The sequence below is a fragment of the Pteropus medius genome, unplaced genomic scaffold, assembly GCF_902729225.1.
Source record: "Pteropus medius unplaced genomic scaffold, Ma_sr-lr_union100, whole genome shotgun sequence".
Lineage (NCBI taxonomy): Eukaryota > Metazoa > Chordata > Mammalia > Chiroptera > Pteropodidae > Pteropus > Pteropus medius.
In genome coordinates this window covers 5670561-5697723 of record NW_024344241.1, presented here as the reverse complement: position 1 = coordinate 5697723, position 27163 = coordinate 5670561, and the positions used below count along the sequence as shown (strand labels likewise).

Below are 27163 nucleotides of genomic sequence, written 5' to 3'. Positions count from 1 at the left end.
ATTGCATTCAAATCTTTAATCCATTTTGAGTGAATTTTTATGTATGGTATAAGATAGTGGTCTAGTTTAATTCTTTTGCATGCGGTTGTCTAGTTTTCCCAATTCTATTTATTGAAGAGATTTTCCTTTCTCTATTACATATTCTTCACAATCAAATTATGAATTTCATTTAACTGTTCACATATGTCAGGTTTATTTCTGGGATCTCAATTCTGTTATATTGATCTGTGTGTCTGTTTTTCTGCTAACACCATACTATTTAATTACTATAGTTTTGTACAATATTTTAAAATCAGAGAGTATGATACCTCCAGTTTTGTTCTTTTTTTTTTTTCAGGATTGCTTTGACTACTTGAGCCCTTTTGTGGTTCCACACAAATTTGAGGATTTTTGTTTATTTTTGTGAAATATTTCATTGGGATTTTAACTGGGATTGCATTAAATCTGTTTAAATTTATTTATTTTAATTAGTTTCAAATATACAGTACATTGGTTAGACATTTATATAGTGCATAAAATGATTTCCCCAGTTGCTCCATCCCTCCCTTGACCATAAGCTGCCAGTCTTATGGGTGTTCCCTTGTAAGTAAATGTAAGTAAAAATGCCAAAGGTTAAATACAAAGAAAGAATATTAAAAGCTTTTGTTTCCCTTGGAGTCAAATTCACAAAACACCTCTGAGATCAGTGTCTGGAAGCTTTAATATTCTTTCTTTGTATTTAACCTTTGGCATTTTAATTATGATGTGTCTTGGTGTGGGCCTTTTTGGATCCCTGACTTTTGGAATTCTCTGAGCTTCCTGGGGTTTTATGTCCATTTCCTTCACCAGGTTAGGAAAGTTTTCCATCATTATTTCTCCAAATAGCTGTTCAACATCTTAATTTTCTTCAGTTACACCAATCAGACAAATATTTGGAGCCTTAATAGTGTCCCATATCCTCCTTAAATTTTATAGTCTTGACAGCTTTTGTCTTGTCATTCTGATTGAGTGTCCTGATTGGCTTTCTTGTCCTCTAGATAGGGCATTTGATCCTCTTCTTTATTCACTTGTTTTTTCTCTTGTTTATTCCATTTAATATACGTCTCATCTCAGATGAGAAGTGTTCTTCATTTCAGACTCGTTCCCTTTTATAATTTCCATTTTCATTTTTATGTTTTTTCTCTTTGTTGGGGCTCTCTACACTTCCCAAAAGTTCATTGAGCATGTTTATAACTAGTGTTTTGAACTCTGCATCTGTTAGATTACTTGACTCCATTATATCTGGATCTCTGTTCTGTTCTTTCATATGGTTTCTGCCTCTTTGTCTTCCCATTTTGGCTGCCTTTCCGTGTCTGTTTCTGTGTACTAAGCAAAGGTCCTAAGTCTCCTGGTCTTGTGGATTTGTGAAGTAGGTGTCCAGTAGCACAGTCCTAAGAGGGGTTCAGCTGCAGGCCAAACTTAGCCCAAGCCTCTACCCATCCTGGGTCACTTGTTAAGGTTTAGCAAGCAATCCACAGATGCTGTGCTTATAGTTGCCTCAAAAGGCCACACCAGAAACCAAGGCCAGCTTCCTTCAGTGTGAGTCTAGGTGCTGTTCAGCAAGGAGCACCTGACTTGCTGAGGCTACAGCTGGATGCGGCTTGGGTGGGGTCGCAAGTTGAGGTTGGTGGGGTTTCGGGGAATCCTCTGGGCGGAGAGACCTCTGGTATCCAGTTTGATGACTTCACAGCTTTGGTGGAGCTGTGTCTGCACACTGGGAGCGAGGAGGGCTCAACAGGGAACAATGGATACCGCCAGCACTTCTGTACAGAGTCTTTGCCTTGACCCTCACTCCGATAATGTCTCCCTGTAAGTCCCTGGTGCCCCCCTGCACTCGGCCGAATCATCAGTGGTGCTCAGAGTGAGTAGGTCCATCACCGCGAAAATCTGCTTGCAGATGTGGCCCCTTTAAGAGGCTTCTGCTGCTGCCGCTACCGCAGCCTCCATTTCACTCAGCTTCTGGAGACCGGGCAGCCCTGCATCTTCTCCCCATCCTACCTTCTGCTGTTGCAGGGTGATTTTGTGGATTTCTCCCTAGTTGTATGGCTTGTTCATCTAGATCCCAGGCGATTTTTCTTTGGTGCTTGCTCCTGTTTCTGTCACAACTTTGATTTGATCACCAGAAGGATGAAGAGAGCCTCTATCATCTATACCATTTTTTTCCCCTCTTGCATTAAATCTGTTTATTGCTTTATGAACATTTAACAATGTTATTCTTGTAATCCATGAACACGGAATATCTATTACTTTGTGTCTTCAATTTCTTTCAACAAGTTTTTGTTGTTTTCAGCATACAGATCCTTCACCTCCTTTGTTATTCTTAGGTCCTTTATTCTTTTAGTTGTGATTGTAAATGGGATTATTTTCTTCATTTCTCTGATATTTTGTTTAGTATAGAGAAATGTAATAGATTTTATAATTTTATATTAATTTATGTTATAAATTTATAATATATAAATTTATTAATTTATATTAATATTATATATTAATTTTGTCCTGAAAATTTCCTATACTTCATTATATTTAATAATTTTTTGAAGTCTTTAAGGTTTTCTATATATAAAATCATGTTATCCTCAAATAGTGAGTTTTACTTCTTCCTTTCCATTTTGCATGCCTTTTCTTTTTCTTGCCTAATTGCTCTATTTCTTTTAGTATTATGTTAAATAACAATGGCAAAAATGGGCAGGCATCCTTGTCTTTTACCTTACCTTAGAGGAAAAGGTTCCAGTTTCTCATCACTGAGTATGTTAGCTGAAGATTTATCATATATGGCCTTTATTATGTTGAGTTATGTTGAGTTATCTTTCTTTTATACCCATTTTATTGAGTTTTTTCATAAATGTATATTTTGTCAAATGCCTTTTCTGCATCTATTGACATGATCATATAATTTTTATCTTTCATTTTGTTAATGTTATTGGTTGATTGGTGAATGTTGAACCATTCTTTATCCCTATAATGAATCCCACTTGATTGTGATGTATAATCCTTTTGTTTTGTTGTATTTAATTTGCTAGTATTTGTTGGAGTTTTTCATCAGAGATATTGGCCTGTAATTTCATCAGAGATATTGGCCTGTGTGTGTGTGTTTCCTTTCCCTGTTTTAGTATGAGGTTAATATTAGTCTTGTGAATTAGAAAGCATTTCCTCCTCTTCAACTTTTTGAATTTGTGAAGCACAGGTATTAAATCTTCTTTGAATATTTGGTAGAATTCACCAGTGAAGCCATCTAGTCCTGGACTTTTGTTTTGTGGGAGGTTTTTGAATACTGATTCAATTTCCATACTAGTGATAGGTCTATTCAAGTTTTCTAATTCTTCTTGATTCAGTCTAGAAAGGTTGCATGCTTCTAAGAATTTTTCCATTTATTCTAGGTGTTCAATTTGGTAGCATATAGCCTTTTGTAACATTCTTATAAAATCCTTTGTACTTCTGTGGTATCCATGGTAACTTCTCTTTTATTTTTAATTTTATTTAAACCTTCTCTCATTTTTCGTTAGTGAATCTAGCTACAGGTTTGCTAATTTTACCTTTTGAAAGAGCAGGCTGTTTCATTAATTTTTCCTATCACCTTTTTATTCTCTATTTCATTTATTGCCTGATTTTTATTTTTTCCTTTTTTTTCCTATTGATTTTGGGCTTCATTTGTTCTTCTTTTTCTGGTTCCTTAAGGTGTAATATTTGTTTGAGATTTGTTTCTTGAGGTAGGCCTGTGTCTTCTTATAATTGATTTATAGTTTCATAATATTGTAGTTACAGGATATGCTTGATATTTCCATCTATCAGAATTTATTGAGACTTGTTTTGCTTCCCAACATGTTCTAATCTTGAAAATGTTCCATGTGCACTTGAGGAGAATGTGTATTCTGTCATTTGGGGGTAGAAAGATCTATAAATAGCTTTATATCCATGTCTTCTAATATGCCATTTATGGATGTTTCCTTGTTGACTTTGTCTAGATGCTCTACCCATTATTGTTAGTGGGGTAAAAAGGTCCTCTACTATTATTGTTCTATTAGTTTCTCTCTTTAGATCTTTTAATAATTATTTTATATATTTTGATGTTCCTAGAGTGGGTGAATATATATTAACTTTTATGTCTTCTTGATGAATCGTCCCTTTTATCATTATAAAATGTTTATCTTCATCTGTTACCTTTTTTTGTTGTTGTTTTGACATCTATGTTGTCTGATATAAGTATGGCTACACCCACTGTTCTTTGGATACCATCTGCTTGGACTATCATCTTCTACCCCTTTACTTTGAACCTATGTTTTTCTTTAGAGCTGAGATATGTCTCCTGAAGACAGCATATACTTGAGTCTTGTTTTTAAATCCATCCAGCTACTGTTTGCCTTTTTATTGATCACTTTAGTCCATTTACATTTAGGGTAATTATTGATATGTGAGAACTTACTACAGTCATTTTCTTTTTTTTTCTGGTTGCTCTGTATCTCCATTTTTTCTTTCCCTTTTATTTCTGTCTGATAATTTAGTTTGTTGACTTTCTATACTGTTTTTATTTATTCCTCTTATTCTATTTCTCAGCTCTGGATTTTTTGTTTTGTTTTACCATGAGGTTTATATAAAATGTCTCATAAATAAAAGTTATTTTTCTTCTGATAGCATATCTTTACTCGCCTATACACATTCAGTCCTCTTCCTCCTCCCCTTTTGTTTTGTTGTTACAAATTATTATATTATTTTTTTTACCAAATTGCAGTAGCTATAGTTATTTTTAAATGTTTTTTCCTTTAACCTTTATGCTATAATTGTTCATTACCCTATTCTGAAATAGACTTGCATTTTTCCTGTTTCTATCTGTCTCCTTACTCAAAATTTTGTATACTTTTGTCTTTCTGGTTCAGGCAGATGAGCTCCTTTCAACATTTCTTGTAATGCAGATCTTGCAGTGGTAAATTCCCTCAGCTTTTCTTTGTCTGGAAAAGTCTTTATTTCTCCTTCCTATCTAAAGGATACTTTGCTGGATATATAATTCATGACTGGTGGTTTCACTCTTTAAATATTTTGAATGTATCATTCCACTCTATCCAGTCCTGTAGGGTTTCTACTGAGAAATCTGATGGTAATCTGATGGGGTTTCCTTTGTAGGTGACTGTCTTTTTTTTTTTTTCCTGGCTGTCTTTAGAATTCTTTATCATTAACTTTTGATTGTTTTTAATGTAAGGTTTTTTGAAGGTCTTTTTTGCAGTGACAAAATTAGGTGGTCTGTTAGCTTTTTGAACTTGAATGACCAGCTTTTCCCCTAGGTTTGAGAAGTTCTCATCAATTATTTCTTTCCATGGGCTCTCTGTTCCCTTCTCTCACCTTCTTCTTAGATGCCCATTGTCTTTATGTTGTTCTTTCTAACAGAGTCAGATAGTTCTCATAGAGTTCTTTCATTAAAAATAAAATTAGTTCTCTCCTTCCATCTTAGTCATTTCTAGATTGCTATCTTCAAGCTCATTAATTCTCTCTTTCATCTGGTCTGCTTTCTAATGCATTCTTCATCTCATTTATTGTTCTTCAGCATCAGAATTTGTTTGGTTCTTTTTTATAGTTTCAATTTCTTTGGTGAAATATTCCTTTTGTTCATTAATTTTCTTCCTGAGTTCACTGAATTGCCTGAGTTTTCTTGTATCTCTGTGAGTTTCCTCATAATGGCTATCTTGAATGCTCTATCATTTAAATCAATCTTCCATGATTTTGAGTTTGGTTCTGGAGACTTGTCATTTTCCTTTTGCATTACCATGTTTCTTGATGTATAGTTCCTCTGCTGGCACATTTGAAGTACTAGGTTCTTGTGCAGTTACTGTTTTGATCTTAACAATTCAACAGTTTGATAATTACAGGTCTTTCTTTTGTTTTCCAGTAGATGATGCTATAGTGCAAATTTTTGTTTTATCTGTTACTTATGTCTCTGGGATCATGGTGGGAGGGGTGTCACTTTTGTCATGAAAATTGATTACTGGGTGATAGGGTGGTGTATTTCTCCACTATGTCTACATCACCTTGGCTTTGGGGCACCACCACTGTGGTGGGGGAATGTGGAGGACAGGGGAGAGCCGGGCTCACAAGTCCACAGCACTGCCTACTTACTACAAATGGCCTCTGTGCTATTTGGTGCCTCTCCACTGCTGCTACTGGGTTTCCTTGCAATGGTGGAAGGAGTGGCTTCTTGGGTACTAATGTTGCTTCTGCCCCTCTTACTCTCTGCTGGGCCATAGTCTGTGGATTGCAGTGTGGGGGCCACACCGTGACTCCTCTACCACTACCACATTGGCTAGAGCGACAGCAGCTGCCAAACTGCATCTGTGGACATTGTCCCTGTCCTGCCCCATGTCCTACCTCCCCTACACATTGCAATACGCCCACCTTCAGGTGTATTGATGTGTGGATCCCTCAAATGTGTTTGTGTGTTGAGCCTGTGTTGGATTATAGATGTCCTACTTTTGTAAATTTAAGTGTTTACATCACTCCTTGTGCATTTTTCTTTATTGTGGAGTATGATTATAAGAACTGCTTTAAAGCCTTCAGATTACAATTCTAACATTTAAGTCATCTCAGGATTGACCTGTATTGCCTTTCTTCACCAGAGAGTGTATACATTATTATGATCTTTTGTATGTCAAACAACTAGATTGTATCACGGCCATTGTAAATATGTTGTATAACCCTGGCTCCTGTTGAAATTATCTGGAGAATGTTGATATTTGTGAGTCCTGTTATAATCGTCTGGAGAATGTTGTCTTGTTTTAGTGAGTAATCAACATGGTTAAATCAGACTACAGGCTCTCTCTTGATCCTGTGTGTGTGGTGCTTAAAATTCCAGTTCAGTTTTCAAAGCCTTTAATGCGTTGACTTGAGTCTGTCCCACTCATGGACCTGAGACTTGTGTGAATTCCTACACAGAATTAGGGGAAGATACTTCCTCTCTCTACTCTGGGATTCTCCACTCACTCCCTCTTTAGGCCCCAGGGGATCCTTTTCTTAATTAGAAATATGTTTTCTTTACCTCAAATTTTATTTAGCCAGCCACATCATGGCCACCACTGTACTACTCCACAACACAGTCTGCATTTTAGGCAAAAGTAAAGTGTTCAGCAGAGCAATCTCAGCAATTGTTTCTCTGTTTTCTACAGTGTGATAAACTCATCCCTATGCAGATGCTTCTCCATATTGATACCCCAACACACTCATTGGCTTTTAATTTCAGCATCCTCAAATTGTTTTTTTCTTTTTTTTGTTGAGAGATTTAAACTGAAATTAGTGGGAGGGATAGGAAGTAGTTGGCTCATGGTGACACAGTGGAACTGGAACTCTGGAACACTTACTTTGACTCTGGAAAAGCTACTTATATCTCTGTGCCTCTGGATCTCTATTTGTACAATGGTAGTAGCAACAGCCCTTATTTCATTTTTAACTTTTGGCATTGTGTTTTGAGAATAAAATGTGACTATGGGCATTAAGCAGTAGTAACAAACAGCAAGTGCTCTATAAACATTATTAATTATTACTATTCATATATATTCTACAAGAGTAAACATTTTGGATTAGAATTACTGCAATAAAAAAATTAAGAACTAAAAAGTTAGAGGGCTGGCAGGTTGGCTATCTAGATGCCGATGCTTGAAGGAAGGTTAAAAAAAAGGGGGGATATTTAGAAAAGCAAAATATTTTATGTTAACTTTTCAGCCATTGGAATTATACCCTCACCCTTTTTCAACTGATATATATGGCAGTACTCATAACAGAGTTGCAAGGTTAAGGCAGCTTGCAAGTATGCCTTTTTAAAGCATCAAGTTAAACAAGAATAAAGACTATGTAATAAATAAGGAAATAATTAGTAATACAGAACACTACTTTCTAATGAAATAACCCAATTTTCCCTTCATGCCATTTTATTAAATTATGATAAAAAATGAAACTAGGATTCTTATTTATTTTCTAGTAATACTACTGCTCCATTTGATCCCTTGCTAGATGGCTGAAAAAGAACATGCAACCCACTGAAGATCTTCGGTCAGTAATCCAGAAGCTGTCTGTGTTTGGGCCAATTAGGTCAGTTGACCTTTGTGGACGGCAAAGTGCTATAGTGGTGTTTGAGAACATGACTTCAGCTTGTAATGCTGTGAGTGCTTTTCAAAGCAGGATCCCTGGCACGATGTTTCATTGTTCCTGGCAACAACGTTTCATGTCGAAAGACGTAAGACTCTGTTATCAAAAAACTCTGTAAATTCTTAAAGCTTGTTTTACATAATTTATTTCTCATCGGGGCTCTAGTAAAATATAATAATTATAAGTGATATTTTATCATTGTAAAAAGACATAGTGAAGCTTATTCAGTTAGTTAAAGTATTGAAAATCAGAGATTATAGCACAGCCTTTCCTTTGAAATGTTTAACTTTGTAACAGTGGTCATCACAGTTTTGCTCTTTTGGATAAGAAGTTCATGACTGCATTTATGCATTCGTCTGACAGCCACCTTTCCTGGAGGACACTAACTTCTTCAGCATTAACAGCGTGTAACTTTTCTTTCTCCATATTTCTAATGATCTGTTTTGAAACTCTCATGGCCTGAATAAACAAAACCAACAATAAGGTTAAGAGGTATTCTAATATGAGTGGGATTATTCTATAATTTTGATTCTTGTTTCTTCGTTGTTCATCTAATCTGATTATACCTTAAGACAAGTGTGTAATGTAAGCCAGTACTTCTCTAACTTTAATGGGCACACAAATCATCTTAGCAGGTGTTAGACAGGGCTTGTGATCACACATTTCCAAAAAGCTCCAGATAAAAACTAAAGCTTCTGGTTCAAGGATCACATTTTGAACAGCAAAAATATAAGAGCAATCAGTCACTATCTAACACATATAAAAATGAAAGTGTTACATGGTAAGAATCTCCTAAAAGTTAACCTATCTTATCTGGTTTCTACCTACACTTGAGAATGAAAGTGCTTGGCAAATGCTGTCTGTCATATCGCCTGCCATCCTCCTAAAAGTTATCCCTAGAAAGAACTGCCCTTATACCTTCATATCCTAGAAATGAAATGTCTATTTGTTAAGTTTTGTAAAAATCAGTATTGCTAACATTATGGTTATTTTTAATCTCAAATTTAGATGGGCTTAAAGCCAACCAAGATAAGTCTTATCTTTGTGATTGCTTTGTGATTCTCTTAAGGTAAATAAATTATTTCCATGGTTCCTATAAGTTAAAAAAAAAAAAAAAAGAATACTAACATTAGGGGGGAGCTTTGAATATGCTTTCAGCCTGGTCCAAACTTCTGTCTGAAAAGTACTGTCGGGAAAAACTTCAGTAACAAGTCCTCGAGCACATGCTTCTCCTGCTGTTAACTTCTTTCCAAAAATAAGCATCTCTTTTGCCTGAAATGTAAAAGCAAGACTAAGAAATTAATGAAACAAGGCTCAGTTAACTTTGGAATTAACTGCTTTCAGCAGACATAGGAAGAAACTGATAACCTCAATAGGCAATGGCTTGCAAATTGCGTGTTGAGACCACCTAGGCTTTTTAAAACGTTTGTGGAGCTTGCTACTTCTGTGTGTGTCTATGTTGGAGAGTCAAGAGCAAGGAACCTGGGACGGCAATGACCTGAAGCAGATTCTGATTTTATAACCCATGGAAGCTATGATTTTCTGTTTTACACACTATCAACAATTACTTTTTAAAAAGGGGAAAAAAATTGTGGTCATAGGAAATGCCAAACAATCTTGCAAAACCCTAAGTTTCAAAATTCCCTTCCCTGGAAAGTCTACCCTGTGATCTAGCTCTGATGGTTTTCTTTTACCTGCACAGGTACTCAAATTAGTTCTATTTGACCGAAGGAACGTGAAGACTAACTTTCAGCTTCTAACAAAATTGAAGTCATTAAATGGATATTTCTCTATATTTGCAATTTCTTTTCCAGAAAAGTAAAGACGACTTGATGGCCAAATGCTCTAAGCTTTAGGGTTGGTTCGGCCCAACTTTTCAAAGTTAGAATCTATATAACAATGCAGGATATGTGACAGAATAAAAAGATTTAAAAATATACATATTTACAACAAAAACCTAACAGCAATGAAAACAGGATCAATTCCCACTTCCCGCTTTCAGATCCTGAAGAATGTTTGCTAAACCTTTCCCTATCCCCTGGCTCTCTAGTCTTGTCATAATCCGCTTGGAGTCACGCACACACAGTGTGGGCAATTATGTTTCCATACACACAGTGATAGATCTGAGCAGTCACTTAGCCACTCTAGGAGCCTTAATACCCTGGTAAAATCGGCTGATGAAAAGACTCTTGTGACTAGGAGTGGTAAACCGCCATGAAGCCTCACATCTGATGGTACTTCACATGATTCTGAAAGTAAATATGTCATTGCACTTTCAGTGGATAATGCTTATCCATGAAGAAATTAAGTGGAGGAATGAGCTCAGGAGAGCAAAGGAGGCAGGCACAGCCCTAGTCCTTCACCTGACTAATGCCACCCAACTGCGGAAAATGAAGCCTTGTGCCACCTTCAATTCAGCAAGCACTGGGCAGTCAGCTGAAAGAGCAGTTTCTAGTTGTGGGAGCTGTAGAAAGAGTTTCTTATTTTCCCCCATACCAGACATTTCCCTTGGCCTGGTTCCTGTATATTTAAAATTCTTAAAAGTTGGGAAGCAGAACATTTGCTTCTCTTTTGTCCGTATTATCGAGAGAAAGAAAAGAGGGTATGGAATTACTTTTGGAATAGAGATGACTTATTAAAATTTATTTTTAAGGTTTTCAAAGGTTACCTTGGCCGGGCCCATCATCTTCGGAAAAATGTAAGAGGAGCATCCTTCTGGACTTTGGCCTAGGTGACTAAAAGGAGTATGAAATGTTGCCTATTTGAAAGAAAAAAAATAAAAATATTTTTTTGATGTGATTAAAAAAAATAATTTGTCTATAACCTCACAATACTCAGTTGAGAAAGTTTTTTTAAAAAAAATTGGGATGATTGCAGTATTACACATGCACAAAATTTACTCTTTTAATGTATGCAGTTTAATGAGTTTTAATAAATGTATACAGTTATCTAGCCACCACCACAATCAAAATATGGAATATTTCCATCACTAGCAAAAGTTCCCTTGTGTCTCTCCACAGTAATCCATTCCTCTTACCCGCAAGCAACCTCTGATCTGTTTTCCATCACTACAGTTCTGATTTTTCTAGAAAGTTATATAATGGAATCATACACTGTGTAGCCTTTTGTCCTTTTGCAGGCTTTTGTCTGTAGCATAAGGCTTTTTTTTTCAGTCATGTAGATTTATTCTTTTTAAAAAAATTTTTTTATTTTATTAGTTTCAAGTATACACTACATTGGTTAGATATTTCCATAGTTGATAAAATGATCCCCCTACTTGCTCCTTCTCTCCTCTGGTTTTCCACCTAGTTAATATATTTATGCTAACTGCATTCCCTATGCTGTGCTCCCCATCCCCATGACTATCTATCAACTACTAATTTTTACTTCTTTAAACCTTCATCCCAGTCCCCCAATACCTCCTTCCCTCTGTCCATCACCAAAGTGTCCTCTATATTTGAGTCTCTTTTTGATTAGTTTGTTCTTTTTGCTCCTTAGATTCCGCATTTAAGTGAAATCATATGGTATTTATCTTTCTCTGTCTTATTTCACTCAGCATAATAACATCTAGGTCCATTCATGTTATTGCAAACGGTAGGATTTCATTTTTTAGTGGCTGAGTAATATTCCATTGTATATATGAACCATAAGGTACAATATCCACAAATCGATTAATGTGATACACCACATTAACAAATCAAAAGATAAAAACCATATGATCATATCAATAGATGCAGAAAAAGTGTTCAACAAAATCCAGCATCCATTTATGATAAAAACTCTCAGTAAAGTAGGAATAGAGGAAACATCGCAACCTAATAAAGTCCATATATGACAAACCTACAGCTAACATCATACTCAACAGGGAAAGGCTAAAAACATCTTCCTTAAGATCAGGAACAAGACAAGGATGCCCACTTTCACCACTCCTCCTCAACATTGTATTGGAAGTCTTACCCACAGCAATCAGACAAGAAAGAGAAATAAAAGGTAACCAAATTGGAAAGGAAGAAGTAAAACTCTCGTTATTTGCCGATGACATGATACTATGTATAGAGAACCCTAAAGAGTCCACCAAAAAACTATTAGAATGATCAATGAATTCAGTAAAGTAGTAGGTTACAAAATAAATATTTAGAAGTCAGTGGCATTTTTATACACCAATGATGAACTTTTGGAAAGAGAAATTAAGAAAACAATCCCATTTACAATTGCATTGAAAACAATAAAATACCTGGGAATCTAACCAAAAAGGTAAAGACCTGTTCTCAGAAAATTATGTCATTGAAAAAAGAAATTGAAGAAGATACAAATAAATAGAATATACTGTGCTTGGGTAAATAGCATATACTGTGCTCATGGGTAGAAGAATCAACATCATTAAAATGGCCATGCTACCTATAGCGTAGAGTAGATGCAATCCCTATCAAAATACCTATGGCATTTTTCATAGAGCTAGAACAAATAATCCTAAAATTTATATGGAACCATAAAAGACCCCGAATAGCCATGACAATCTTGAGAAAGAACAAAGTTGGAGGTATCACACTACCTGATATCAAACTATACTATAAGGCTACAGTACCCAAAACAGCATGGTACTGGCATAAAAACAGATACATTGATCAATGGAACAGAATAGAGAGCCTATAAATAAATCCATGCTTATATACTCTCTTAATATATGATAAAGGAGGTAAGAATATACAGTGGGGTAAAGGTAGACTCTTCAACAAGTTGGGAAAACTGGACAGGTACATGCAAAAAAAAAAAAGAAAAGAAAAGAAACTGGACCACCTTCTTACACTGTATACAAGAATAGACTCAAAATAGATTAAAGACTTAAAGGTAAGACCTGAAACCATAAAACTTCTAGAAGAAAACATAGGTAGTAAACTCTGATATTGCTAATAGTAATTTTTTTTCAGATACATCTCCCTGGGCAAGGGAAACAAAAGAAAAAATAAACAAATGGGACTATATCAAACTAAAAAGTTTTTGTACAGCAAAGGAAACCATCAACAAAACAAAAGACAACCGACTGATTGGGAGAAGGTATTCGCTAATGATACATCTGATAAGAGATCAATATCCAAAATATATAAAGAACTCATATAACTCAACAACAAAAAAAACAAACAGTCCAATTAAAAAATGGGCAAAAGACTTGAACAGATGCTTCTCCATAGAGAAAATACAGATGGCCAATAGACAGATGAAAAGATGCTCAAGGTCACTAATCATCAGACAAATGCAAATTAAAATCAGAATGAGATATCACCTGACACCTGTTAGAATGGCTATCATCAATAAATCAAAGAACAACAAGTGTTGACGAGGATGCAGAGAAAAGGGAACCCTCATACATTGTTTGTGGGATTACAAATTGGTACAGCCACTATGGAAAACAGTCTGGAGGTTTCTGAAAAAAATTAAAAATGTATATACCTCTTGACCCAGCAATTGCATTTCTGGGTATTTATTCAAAGAAAACCAAAACAATTCATGAAGATCTAGGCACTCCAATATTCATGGCAGCACAATTTACAATAGACAAGATATGGAAGCAACCTAAATGTCCATCAACAGATGACTGGATAAAGAAATTATGGTTCATATATACAATGGAATATTACTCAGCATAGGGCTTTTGAGAGTCACCATGTTGTTGCATGTATTAGTAGTCTGTTCCTTGTTATTTTGAGTAGCATTTCATTGTATGGATGTGTCATAATTTGTTTTTCCATTCATCAATTGAAGCCACTGATGTTATTTCCAATATTTTGGCTATTATAATTGAAGATGTTATGAACATTTGTGTGCATGCCTCTGCAAGAACATATGTTTTAATTTTCTTGGGTAAATACCTAGGGGTGGAATTGCTCGGTTGTGTGATAAACATATGCTTTAACTTTACAAGAAGCTGCTTAACTATTTTCCAGAGTGGTGTACCATTTTAAATTCCTATCGGCAGTGTGTGAGTTCCAATTGTTCCACATCCTTGCTGAACCTTGTTGTTAACAGTCTTTTGAACTTGAGCCATTCTAGTAGGTGTGTAGTGCTGTCTCACCGTGGTTTCAATTTATATTTCCCTAACAATTCATAATGTTGAGCATCTTTTCATGTATTAGCCATTCGTATTATCTTCTTTGGTGAAGTAACTGTTACAAGTACTTTGCCCACTATTTTCAAGTTAGATTGTTTACCTTTTTATTATTGAGTTGTAAGAGTTCTTTACATACTCTGATTACAAGTCATTTTCTTAATGGTGTCTTTTTTGTAAGTTTTTAAGAGCCATTTATACTTTACTTTCTGTGTGCTATTTATGCCTCACCATTGCCCATTTTTCTATTAAGTTAACCTACAACTTTTTAGACTTATTTTTAAAAAAATTAGAGAGAGTAGCCTTTATGATGTGAGTTGAAACTTTCTTTAATCGGTCATTTGTCTTGATTTTGTCCCAGAGATTTTTTTGATTAGCTTTAAATATTAGAAATTATTTCAATATTGATTATTTAAAATATAGTCATTTTTAGCTTTTTAAATACATTTCAAAACTACCTGTGTGTGTTTCTGGATGATCACTGACAGTATGTAAACAATATTTTGGCTTCATTTCCTTGCTGAATAATTTCCTTCCATAATCGGATATGGTATTTTATTTTAATCAATATTACTAGAAGATATAAGAAGGTAATGTATGCAGCATATAAATCAAAATAAAAATATAAGGTAAAAAGTAATTAAATGTCACCTATCTTTTCTCCTCCCTCCCCCAAAAGAAAGCTTATTCAAGGAAAATATACTCAGAAGTCACAGTCTAAGGAACATAGCAGTGAACTGGAATAAAACAACAACCATTGCAAAGGGGCCGCAAACAGGTACATCCAAAACTGACAATAAGCAGCATTTAACTTATTTATAAGCATTATTATAAGTAAGCACTTAGCTTATTTTCAGATATGGAGCAGTAGATGTAGTCAAGGGTTTAGTCTGATGTTCTGGCATCAGACTACTTAGTGACTCGGAGTTTCTTAACCTCTCTGTGCAACAGTTTCCTCATCTGTAAAATGGGGATGAGTACCTATCTTATAGGACTGTTGTGTGCTTTAAGTGAATATTACAATGTGCATCAAGTGTCTAGTACATAGTGAGTATTCAATTATTTATTATTTTTATGATTTCTACCTTTTTATTAACTCACAGAGAAAATGTACCATTTGCTGAAAGAGAAACTAGTAGGCATTAACTATTGCCCATAATAAAGAACAATTTGGTTTCATGGGTTAAATGTTAACTCACACTTAATATCATATTTATTCATGAAGCTAGTAATGATAAATCCTACAAAATAAATTCCTCACCACTGGTTCATTCTTTTGTGTCTTTCCCTGATTTTAAATCGAACCTTGTTTTAATTCAGGTGGGTGAACTCTTAGCAGAGGTCACAATTTGTTAAATATTTTACTTTAGGCCAACTCTCTTAGCACTTAAAAAAAATGTGTGTGTGTGTGTGTGTGTATGTATATATATATATATATATATATATATATATATATATATATATATATGTTCTCTAATTTAAATTTTAATTCCAATTTATGTCATAAGATGGAAGTCCTAGAAATCTTTGAAAGAATGATGTATATGAGTCATTTTGAATACAGTGGGAGAATCAGGGCAAGACTGAAATATAATGATATTTGTCCTCGGAGTAGTGAAGATTGAGAGCCCCAAATTCATGTCAGGAACTCCTCAAACCAGCCTTGTTTAAAGCAGGTCAATTAGTTGGTCATTTAACACATCGAACGGGACCAAAAACTATTGATTTCTGCCCTTGAGCAGAAACTTTCACCTATAAAGGTTAGGCACCATAGCACCTAGAATTTCATTTGTTATTTTTATGGCAGAATTACTAATAAGAATTAGATTAATATGTTAAATGGAATCTAGTAAAAGATAAACCAAAGAGTTAAGGACCCTAATGTATGGTACTATCTATCAGTGGGGAAAATATCACCAAACACAACTAGGAATCCCTTCAGTGGTAAAATCCACAAATTTTCCCACCAGATTGTAGTTCAACAAATCTTACCATCACATAAGCAAAAGTCACTCTAAAAATCAGATAACCCTAGACGTGGTTATTAGCTCTACAGTGAAAGTTCTAGGGTAAAAGTTCTAAGATAAATGTTCATCATATCTGATTATAATGACAAAAAATAACCCAAATGTTAGCACTAATCATCTCTGAGTGGTAAGATAAGGAATAATTTTTAACTTTTTTCTTTGTACTTTTTCGTATTTTTCAAAAAATTTTCTACTATGACATATTACTACTGTGGTTAGAATAGAAATTAAAATCTATATAATTCAATGGTGAACACAAGGCTGAATTGTGTTTTGGGCAAGTAACTTTTCTGAACTTCAGTTTTCTTTTCTGCAAAGGAGGAAGTTAGAGTAGATAATGCCTGAAATCCCCTTCTTATTCTAAAATTCTAAATTCCAGAATTCATTAAGTTGGAAAAAAAGTATCAAATAATTCATGTGCATTATCTGCAAAGATACCATCCTTTCTCCCCCTCCCCCCATAATAACTTTCAAAGTCTCAAGACTACTTCAGAGTGATATGAAAACTGAATCACTGTTATGTAATTTGATTAAAATACAGAACCAAAAGAGTTGACACATATTCACAATATTGGTGTTTAAAAAAATTCAAGTTAAAATTTCAAAATAAAATGAGTCAAATTAGTTAGATTAATTCTTTGGGAAAAATTTAAATTTAGTCCATTCAACCACAAACCACAAGTAATCTGTTTACTATTAGCAACGACAAAGGAGAATTCAAAGGATCTCATTTTTATTTGCATTACTTAATAAGTTTCTGGGAGCTAACTTACCCTGTCAGACGCATACACGGCATCGAACAGACCAAGAAGGGTGACGGAGATTCCCACAGCTGGACCATTTACCACTGCAATCAGAGGCTTAGGGAAATCTATAAAGCAGTCTACAAAATCTCTACAGAAATACAAAAGCATGTTTAACTGTTCCAAAGCAGCATTACTGAAGTAAAGGCAAGACAATAACAAATTGTTCTGCCCAGGTTGAGTGTTTTCACATCACCCAGCAGTACCTCTCTTTCTTGCCACCTCACTGGTCTGTAACACCAGATTCATTCAGGACACCCATTTGAATGGCACTTGATGAAAACTCACAGAATGAGTCCTATAATCCTATAGTGAGTCCTATCGTTTGACTTTGGTACAAACCTTGTATTCTAGACAGTTAGGGTTATAAACCAGCTGTATACTTAGATTTTAAGATGGCTGACTGAGCATATGCTGCAATATTACAGCTCAGTGGGAATCAGAGACTGAACAGGAATAAACGAGATAGAAAGAGAGGAGCCTTCACATCCTGTGTTTTTTGAGACTATTCAAAACCTCCTATTACTAGCAATAATGAAAGTCATGCATTCCTCTGGCCAGCTAAGAATTTGCTAAATTCATCTGCCTCAATATGAGAGAATTTTATTTACTTTATTTACTATAGTTTACTTTTATGCTTTCCAATCAAATCTCATGTAGAGCAGCAAAATGAACAGGTAACACAAATTTAAGTGATAGAATGAATGCCCACCCATTGATAGAGGCAGTTAGGAGAAATATGCCTGTTCAAAGTCACAGTTAATTATACTGACACAAAGAAATATTTATTTTACTTTTGTTCAACTAAATACCACTTTGATGCATATGGATGAACCCTCTAAGATAAGACAAATGTCACTCTTACCTCAGTAAAATAGCAATACTTTTCACTTTCTCTTCTATCTCGCCTGAGAGAACATCAGTGAAGTTAGACAGATCATTCCCACTACAGTAATAGTCACCATTTCCTGTATATAAAATCAACAAACTCACCATTCATTCATTCTATAATCATTGAGTATCTACTATGTACCAGGCTCTATGCCAAGCACTGGAAACACACTGGTGAACGAGCTCTGGTTCTTGCCCTAATTTACAGATTAGTTAGTAAGCTGAACATTTATGTAAAAACACACAAATAAATATAGCATTCAACTATGATACAAAGGAGAAGTCCACGATGATGATATGAGTATGTAACAGGGGGTTCGGTCTAATTAGGGACCTTAGGTCGGGACGTTCCTAAGGAAGGAACAACTGAACTGAGATCTGAAGGACAGGAAAGGTTAGCTAGAAAAAAAAGTGCGGAAAGCATATTCATGCAGAGGGACAGCATATGCAAAGTTTCTGTGGAGGGGGTAACCCTTGTGTTTACGATGAGTCCAAAGAAGTGCCACTGTGGGAGAGCAGAAAAAGCCAGGGGGAAGAAGCTGATGTAGGATGAGGAGAGGCAGAATAGAGCATGCAAGGCTTCGCAGATCCCTTAAGAACTTTTGCCTTCATTCAAAAGGCCATTGAAGGTGTTTTCTTCTTTAAAAAATTATAATTTACATACAAAATGACCAGTTTTAAAGACTTGGTTCAATGATTTTTGATAATTGTAAATACCTGTGTGATCACTATCTAAAACTAAAATATAAAACATTTCCATCACCCCAGGAAAAGTTCCCTTAAGCTCCTTTTCAGATATAATACCACCCCCACCCTGTCCTGAGGCTTTCTGGCTTCAATCACCATAGATTAGTTTTACCTGTTTTAGAACTTTATCTAAATGGAATCATACAATATGTACTTTTTTGTGTGTCTTCTTTTTAGGGAGCAGGATTGGGGTTCCAGGGAGAATAAGATTTAGTTTTATTACGTACCTTTCATATTCTTCGGATTGTTTTAAAACCATGTGCCTATATTACACTTTTATTAAAAATAGTTAATTTTAAAAATATCAAACTTTCTTCTTCTGTATCTAACCAATGCTACTTCTAGACTATTGTTTTTCTTATCTACATTCTCCTAAATTACCTGGGCATATGAAATACCAAAGTCATCTTCAATTTGTCCCTTTCATTCATTCCTTCAAGTAGCTATTAGATTTCTCTCCCCAACCCCTTTTTTAACTAAAAACTATCTGATATCTCTAGACAATATTTATCTTATAAATTTTAATGAAAATTAAAAGAAACCAAAATCACTTCTGCTTCTGCCACGCCAACAAATAGTAATAGCTACCTTCTATCAAGTGTCTGCTGTGTGCCATGCCCCTTACCTACCTTATCTCATGTCTCATCTCAGCCATTCAATGGGGTTAGTAAAACACCATCTTTCCATTCAGGAAGCAGAGATCACCCACAGACAGGAAGGAGTGAAGCCAAGACTTAAGCTCAAGTTGATCTAAGTCCTGACCTGAGGCCCAGTATGTATGGTACCCCTTCCAAATCCAATGACTTTCATTTGCCATGTTCTCATCAGTCCATGTCATGGGCATCCATCATATTTTCCAGTTATAATCACAATACTAATATAATTAATTTTTTTATTATATCTTAAACACTTTATTATTGGTCTTTATAATTATAATTTTTAATGCTTGTGCAATATTCAGTTTAGGGGATGTTCTATAATTTGTTTTATTATTCTATTATGACAACACATGTAGATGTTTTTACATTTTCACAATTACAACTAATATTGCAAAGATTATCTTTCTTGTAGAAGACTTTTCCCTTTAGTAAGTATCCAATTTTAGTATCAATAGTACTTTTTTTTTTTTACCAATTTACATCTGCTTTTAACATGATAAAGATATCAATCTTGTGTCTGTTATATTCTTCATATATTTAAGAATTTGAGTATCTCAGTATTGGAAAAGATCTTAAAGCTTATGTACTCACTTTCCTATCTAGTAGGAAATCCCTCCAAGTAGAAATTTAATTAAGAAATCCAAGAAAATGTCTTACCTGTTAAAACAGTTATGGTCGAATCATCCTTGCTTGCAGCTTTGAGTGCAAGTATGATCTCCTGATACATCTAAATGAAAGGGAAAAGACAAGGAAAAGAAAGAAACTCTGAAAATGATAACCATCACCCAGTGCGTTCACTAAGTGTCAGTCTGCAAGCCTACTCTCTGCAAAATACCAAACATTTATGTTGGTTGTATTTACATAACCAAAAAGGCTGCCCAATCCACTTGAAAGGTTTTAATTCATTTTACAATTACTTGCATTATGTACCTAGTGCTAAAGTAGATGCTGAGGGATATATCTACTTTTTTTCCAAAAATGAACAAATAAGACACAGTCCTTGAGCTTTTGGAATTAATACAGGGGATAGCTCTAAAATGAGTGGAAGTACAAAGTAGAAAGAGGTCAGAAGAGGTGCTGATACTTATCTAGGGTGGGCAGGATGAGAGGTGGCCAGAGAAAGATTTCCTAGAAGTAGTTTTTCAGTTGGGACCTCAAGAAAGAACATTAGTGTCCCAGGCAGTCTGGGAAGCGTTCATGAGTGTTAAAAGGCTGGGATTTCCAAGACAATGTAACAATAGTCAAAGACAATCAGCCCAATATTTTAAATCAGCAACATCTCTGAAAATCTTGGCTGTGTAGTTGTTATAGCTTTTAATGCGCTCAAAACAGGTCCAGTTTCTACCACTGATGAGACTTCAATGTGGGACAGGATGATGAAGAGGGCTGATATTTACAGATACACAGACAATGAAAAAGAAAATGTATGGACTTTACAAAATATATGAATAAAGGTGAAATCATTTCCATCGAGGAAGGAAATGAGGATGTCATTCCATTATTATTATAGTTATGATAACATAGCACGACAGGGTAACTGGCAAGAGCCAGGATTAGGAGATGGATATACCAGGGTTTCAAGTTAGGTTTTCCTGAGTATTAGTTATGTGAATTTGAGCAAGTTATTAATCTAATTATTTTATTGCTAACTAATAACAACAGTAGGTTCCTTGTGAGAATTAAACAAAGCTTTGTGTGGAAAGTATTGGCACAATTAGGTACTCTGTAAAGAGTAGCTAGTGTTACTATTATTATTACCATGATAATACAAAAATGAGTCAGGGCAAAAAGAAACACCATTTTGAGAACCAAATGTTTTATTAGTTGAATGGCACATATTCAGCTTCATGGAATTCTTATTTAAGACTATTTTAAATTAGTATGTTCTTTCTACTACAATATAGATGATAAACTCAATGAAAGGGTATAGCCCTCTCAAATTTCACTCCCAGTTTAGCATTACACATCCAATTTATTCTCTATAATTTTTTTTAAGGGGAAAGGACTGAAGTGCTTACTTTTATTATCATTCTAGTTCAATGACATATTCAAAGACAAAAGTTGCTCTTGTGAAGTAGCATATTTCAAGCAGAGCTGCGTTATGATCTATTTATGAGGAAGTCCTTCTCTCCTTTCTACCTCTACTTGTAAAAATAAAGCTCCATGTAGGTAGAATAGTACTCTCAAGTCTAAACGACTTGAGGATATTTCTGGTCCATGCCAACCTTAGAGAATTTCTATGCATATTCTCTCATATCAATGTATGTCCCATTTATATTAATTTCTCTGTGCTTCCATCATTAGGAAAGTTGGGAAGCCTTCTGGGCATGTAGAACCTGCCTGAAGCTTACAAATTCTAAATGATGAATGCCCTACTTTGTTGTATTAAGTAGCCACAATTACTAATCTTCCTGCACAAATCAAACAAGACATTAGAAAAATAAGAATGATGCTGAAACACTGTAGTTTTTAAGTATAAGAGACAAAGGAAGAAAAGAAAAGGAGAACAAACTCCTAGGGCAGGTAATGCTACCTGAGTGGTGATTGCATTCTTTTTGGTGGGCCGGTTCAACATGATCTTTGTGATGCCGTTTTCAGAGGTCACCACCAGGTTCTCACTTCCCTGTTGTTCCTTGTCTGCCACAGGTTTCACTTGGCTAGAGGATGCAGACGAAGAACTCAAACTGGACACCAAATCCACATAGTTCTGCCTGGCAGTTTCCTGAAAAGAAGATCACAAATAACTTCAGCCCATAGTCAACGAATAAGCATTTTAAGAAATTTGCTACGCTAAAAAATAGCACTTTGCAATGAAGAAAGAATAGAGGTTCTGATTCAATAGAGTTCCATCAAGCTCTTGAAAGCTCCATCTATAATGGATTGATAATGAGAAGTACCCAACTTCCTTTAGGAGTACAGCAAGTAAAATAAAAGCAAAGTAACAAGTAAATTTACCTTGGGTAGACTTCCAAGAGCATTCCATGCATCCCATTTGGCCTTATTGATCAAGTTAAACACACCTGGTTTGGGAACATTACAAGGTCCTTCAGTGGCCTGTGAAAGGAAAGAAGCAATTATTTGCCAACGTCCCTGCAAATTGGAGCCTTAATATTTAAGATCCATAAAATGTACAACTAGCATGAATGTGCCTTTCCTCCCAAATACTTTCCACAAGGTTACATAAATTGATATAAACTTTCCCCTTGCCTTCTCTTTGATGCTGTTGTTAAAAATGCACAAACAATAGAAAAAAGATTAGAGAGGCAAAACGTGCCATTAGCTTGAATCCCTAAAATAAATTATAATTGCCTGCATATGAAAAGAATGCAAGATAAATGTTATGGAAGGCACTTCTCAAAAATTCTAATAGTTCATTAGTTTTATATTAATGACCACATTTTCCACATACCATTAAAACACTCAAGCAAACAATCTCTAAAAGTAACAAACCAGCCAACAAACATTTGGAAACTCAAAGTATAGTCTAAAAGCCCAATCGAAGGGACAAAAAATTACCACTAATTTAGTGGTAAATTTCTGGTAATTGAACAACAGAGTTGTAGCTGAAGGAGCACGGTGGGGCTGTCGGAGCCACTGGCCCTTACAAAACTGAACCAAAGGACATGTGAGTAGAAAGCAAAAAGCAACTAGACTTGTTTGAGGGTAGATAGAGTGAGTATTTTGAGATGAATAAAATATCAGAAATGGTAATTTATAATTCCACTTAATAACCACATTAAAAAAATTTTAATTTCATAATAAGCTAAAACAGGAAGGAAGAAACAGGTTTTCAAAAACAAAGGCAGTAGTAAACGAGGCTGACTTTCTATTGACAAAGAAACAAAAGTGACTGCAAGAGTTAGATACCTGAAAAATTAAGAGGCAATATAGTCCACAAGAATTCCTCTGCTTCTGATGTCAACTGCAAGGCTGGGAGGCAATCTGCTAGAATGACTCACAGAGCTCACTGAAAGCTGTTATACTCACAGGTGCAGTTTATTGTCAGGAAAGGATACAGATTAATATCAGCAAGGGAGAAAAAGCATAAGGTGAAGTCTGGGGAAGTACCCCACTCCTGTCCCCACTGCAGAGTTAGGACAGTGTCCTCTCCCAGAATTGATGTGTGACAACATACATAGAGCATCATCACCAGGGATCAAGCCTGGGTGTTCAGACTTTTCATTTGGGACTCCATTTTGTAGGCATGATTGAATACGTAACCAAAGCCTCACTCTATATCACACTGTTAGACTCTCCAGGCAAACAAAGACACTATCAGATATGGCATTTCAAAGGTTTAGATAATAGGCAATCTAAGGGAACCTTGCCCAAAAGCCAAGGGCAAAGGCCAGGCCTCTTTTGAGGCAAAGTTAAATTCTTTACTATACATACCTATATGAAAGTAAGATAAGCTCAGACCAATCACAGGAAGAGAAAAACAGATGATACACAGGAGCCCAGAGGGGCTGACTTCCCAAAGTAGTCCTTTGACATTGCAACTTAAAGACTTAAGTTTTCTAAATTTTGTTATAAAAATTTTCAAACATACACAAAAGTGAAATATTATAATGAATTCCTAATACTCATCACTCAAATTCAACAACTACCATATTTTGCCATACTTGCTTCTCCCATCCTTTCTTTTTTCGCTTTAATTATTTTACTGAATCCTGAATACCATACTATTTCACCCCTATATATTTAGTATGCACTCTTAAAAAATATCAATATTTCCTTATATAACCATGACATCATTAACAACAGTTCCTACCATCATCTAATACTCAGTCCAAAACCAAATTTCCTCAATTTTCTCAAAACAATTTTTTCAGTTGATTTATTCTAATCAGCAGCCAAATGAGGTCTATACATTTGGTTACATCCTTTAAGCCTCTTACTCTCGAGTGGTACTGATGGGTTACTTTTTGGCTTAATAGCATTTGAAAGTCCAATATACAAACACTCAGGTATATAACTATGAAAAGCTGACATAAGTAGATCCATTTTAAAATAGAAGCATGGCAGCCATTGAAGAGAAACTGCTTGTATGTATTGCCCTTTGAACCTTCGGAATGTTTGAACTGGCAAAATAAGTAACCTTTAGACTCGGACAAAGCAATATTATCTTCCAAACAATTGTAAAACTAACAAGAAAGTAGACATCCTGATCACAAGAACTGGTCATTTTGAATATTTTTCTGAAAATAGAATCAGTAATCTGTCATGTATAGCTAAAGAATCATTGTTTGTTAGCACGAATAGAAATTTATTTCCTCTATTCATATAATAATTTCCCTTCCTTTTCTCATAAAAAACCTTTGCCTTCATCCTGTAATCAGAACACAATTTGGGTTTCTGCCTGAATCTGTACCCCAAATTGCAATTCTGTGATCTCAAATAAATAGTTGTTGCCCCTCAATTTGGCTTTTTATTTTTAAGTTAACACATTTTTTGAGAGGAAAGGCAGTAAAACAAACCCCGAAAATACTAAAGCTGAATTTTAGTAAAACATACAGCATATCTATACACGAGGAACCATCTGCTCAAAATGTTTCTAAATTATATCAGACCTTAGGTATTTACCTGCTTATACAATGCATAGAGTTTTAGCTTCATTTCATTTCCTGGATCCTTCTTCAACAACTTTACCCGAGTCACTGCATTTTCAAAGTCCTTCTGATCGGCTCTCATTGCTGTTCCACTCACGTGCAGTTGAAGTGCTGGGAAACTAATGACCTGCAGTGGACTACAAACAGGCAAACTGATTTCTAATTATTCCCAACTCTTATATATCAAAATGCTGTTTCCCTATATTTTCCATATACTTGCCCCAGAAAGTTGGCTGCAAATGGTCAGTGGTTTCCAAAATGATCCCCAGATAAGAAATCAATACAGAAGCTGACTGTAGAAATTTTAAAAGAACAAGATGCTACTATCCAGAACGTTATCTGTAGCAATTCCAATTAAATACAGGCATACCTCAGAGATACTACAGGTTTGGTTCCAGACCACCGCAATAAAGTGAGTATCACAATAAAGCAAGTTGTAATCTTTTTGCTGGTGGAGGTTCTTGCTTTTAATTTGTAAAAAATGCATTTTCTGTGATGTGCAATAAAACAAAGTGCAATAAAACAACGTATGCCTGTATATGTAAAAGCAGTCAGAGCCCAATAGATATGAAAATTTTGCCACAGGCAAGAAGTGAAAGGCATGTAAGATAGATGAGAGCAGGAGACTGAGACCAGTAAAGTACCCAGCAAGAACGTAGTCTTTTGTGTCCCTCCATCCAGAAACAGCTTCCATAGTCACTAATTAACAAAGTATAAAATATTATCAATCCTTTCCTCTTCACTCAGGAAAACGCATGTCTCAAAATGCACACAGGCAGAAAAGGGAGAATGGATGAAGATATAAGACATGTTCAAAAGGAGAGATGAGCAGTTGCTAGCATTCAAGACAGCCACTTCTTTCTTAGTGAGGTGGAGATATCTGCCTGGGGGGAAATCCACCTCTTGAAGAAGCTAGTTTGTGAAGCCCAGCTGAGTAAACAACGACTTACTCCTCACTCCACTATGTTTTAACCAGCCAGCCAGGAGCAGAAAACAGCAAGCACAAACAGGTAAGTTTTTAAGCTCATACAGTTAGCAGAGGGGAGGGGAAATTCAGTGCACAGGTCATAAGCAAAAAAATGGATGCTCACAATGATGATCCTGATTAATAAAGTTAATGGCATCAAAGATGATTAAAATAATAGTTATAATTAAAGCCCAAACCTAGCAAATGTATCACCTTCTTTGCAATAATATAACTTTCGTAAAGTATGATGAACTCTAGGTTCAAACCTTGAAATATTAGTGTGTAATTCAATAAAATTGGTCTTCAATAAGTTTTATACTAAGTAATTGAATGTTTGTTTGTTTGTTTGTTTTACGGAAAAACTCTGCATCCTACATGAATTTGGCACATGGCAAGTTTCAAGTAGAAAATGAAAGGAAGGCCTAAATGTGCAAGTTCTCACAAAATATGGTGCATACTTATTTATTTTAAAATAAAGTGAGTTTTTAAAAAATTACAACAATGACCGTTTAATATATAAAATCGGGAAAGTCACTCATAACTCCACCACTTCAAGGCAAACCACCATGTTCCAGAGGTTTCTTGTTTCCTACGCATAGATTCGTTTTCGGTTCTTACACGGTTTGTGTACCCTGCCATTTAACATTACAGCAGAAGTATTTGCCAAAAAGCAGTTTAACCTGACATGATGATAACTGCTTGCGTTCTTGCGTTTCAATAGCGTTCGCAAATAAGCAAGGCATGCTTAAATGTTCTATCTTTAGCAAAGAACATTTCCAACCTAGGGCAGTCAGCTGACTGCGCTCAAGGCCGGGGCCATGGAAAACGCACACCCGCCCAGAGCGCCGATGCGAAAGGCCTCCTGGGGACTTGCGGGGCGAGAAGGGCAGCACAGGCTTCAGGACGCGTCCCTCTTGATCGCTGCTGGCCCAGACAAGGAAGGTGCGCATTTCAGAAGGATTGATGTCACGCCTTAAAACATCTCAAAAAGCACAACCTTGTTGATACGAAGACAAGATAACAGAGAGGGCGGCGGCTCCCGCAAGGGCCGCAGCATCGAGCTGGCGACGTTGGGTATGGAGCTGAGCACTTACCTCCTGATGGCACTCAGACACCAGTGCTTTGCCAGTCTCAGGGCCATAGCGGCGACTCCAGCGTGAAGGCGGAAAGGGAAACTAAGAGGAGAAGGTGATGGGGAAGGACGGGTCGAGGGAAGCT

The 27163-nt window shown here is 35.6% G+C and overlaps 2 protein-coding genes across 3 annotated transcripts in view; one reads left to right on the top strand and one right to left on the bottom strand.

Moving 5' to 3' along the window:
* LOC120607738 (uncharacterized protein C6orf201 homolog) overlaps positions 1-8277 on the top strand; it is a 24132-nt gene extending 15855 nt beyond the window's left edge. Inside the window, exon 3 of the mRNA XM_039869495.1 lies at positions 8005-8277. Within this exon, the coding sequence (XP_039725429.1) occupies positions 8005-8257 (253 nt within the window). The 3' untranslated portion in view covers positions 8258-8277. The remainder of the gene's footprint in view (positions 1-8004) is intronic.
* On the bottom strand, positions 8269-27163 carry ECI2 (enoyl-CoA delta isomerase 2). 2 transcript variants are annotated; one of them, XM_039869423.1, is made up of 10 exons: positions 27040-27163; positions 24953-25115; positions 22325-22423; positions 21903-22091; positions 20027-20096; positions 17938-18040; positions 17043-17163; positions 10808-10897; positions 9268-9411; positions 8269-8598 (listed from the first exon to the last, which is right to left on the bottom strand). In XM_039869423.1, the coding sequence occupies exons 1-10, from the start codon at positions 27084-27086 to the stop codon at positions 8443-8445; spliced, it is 1182 nt and encodes a 393-aa protein (XP_039725357.1). In that variant the 5' UTR covers positions 27087-27163; the 3' UTR covers positions 8269-8442. The 2 variants fall into 2 exon arrangements, with proteins under 2 accessions (XP_039725357.1, XP_039725358.1); XM_039869424.1 differs by lacking the exon at positions 9268-9411.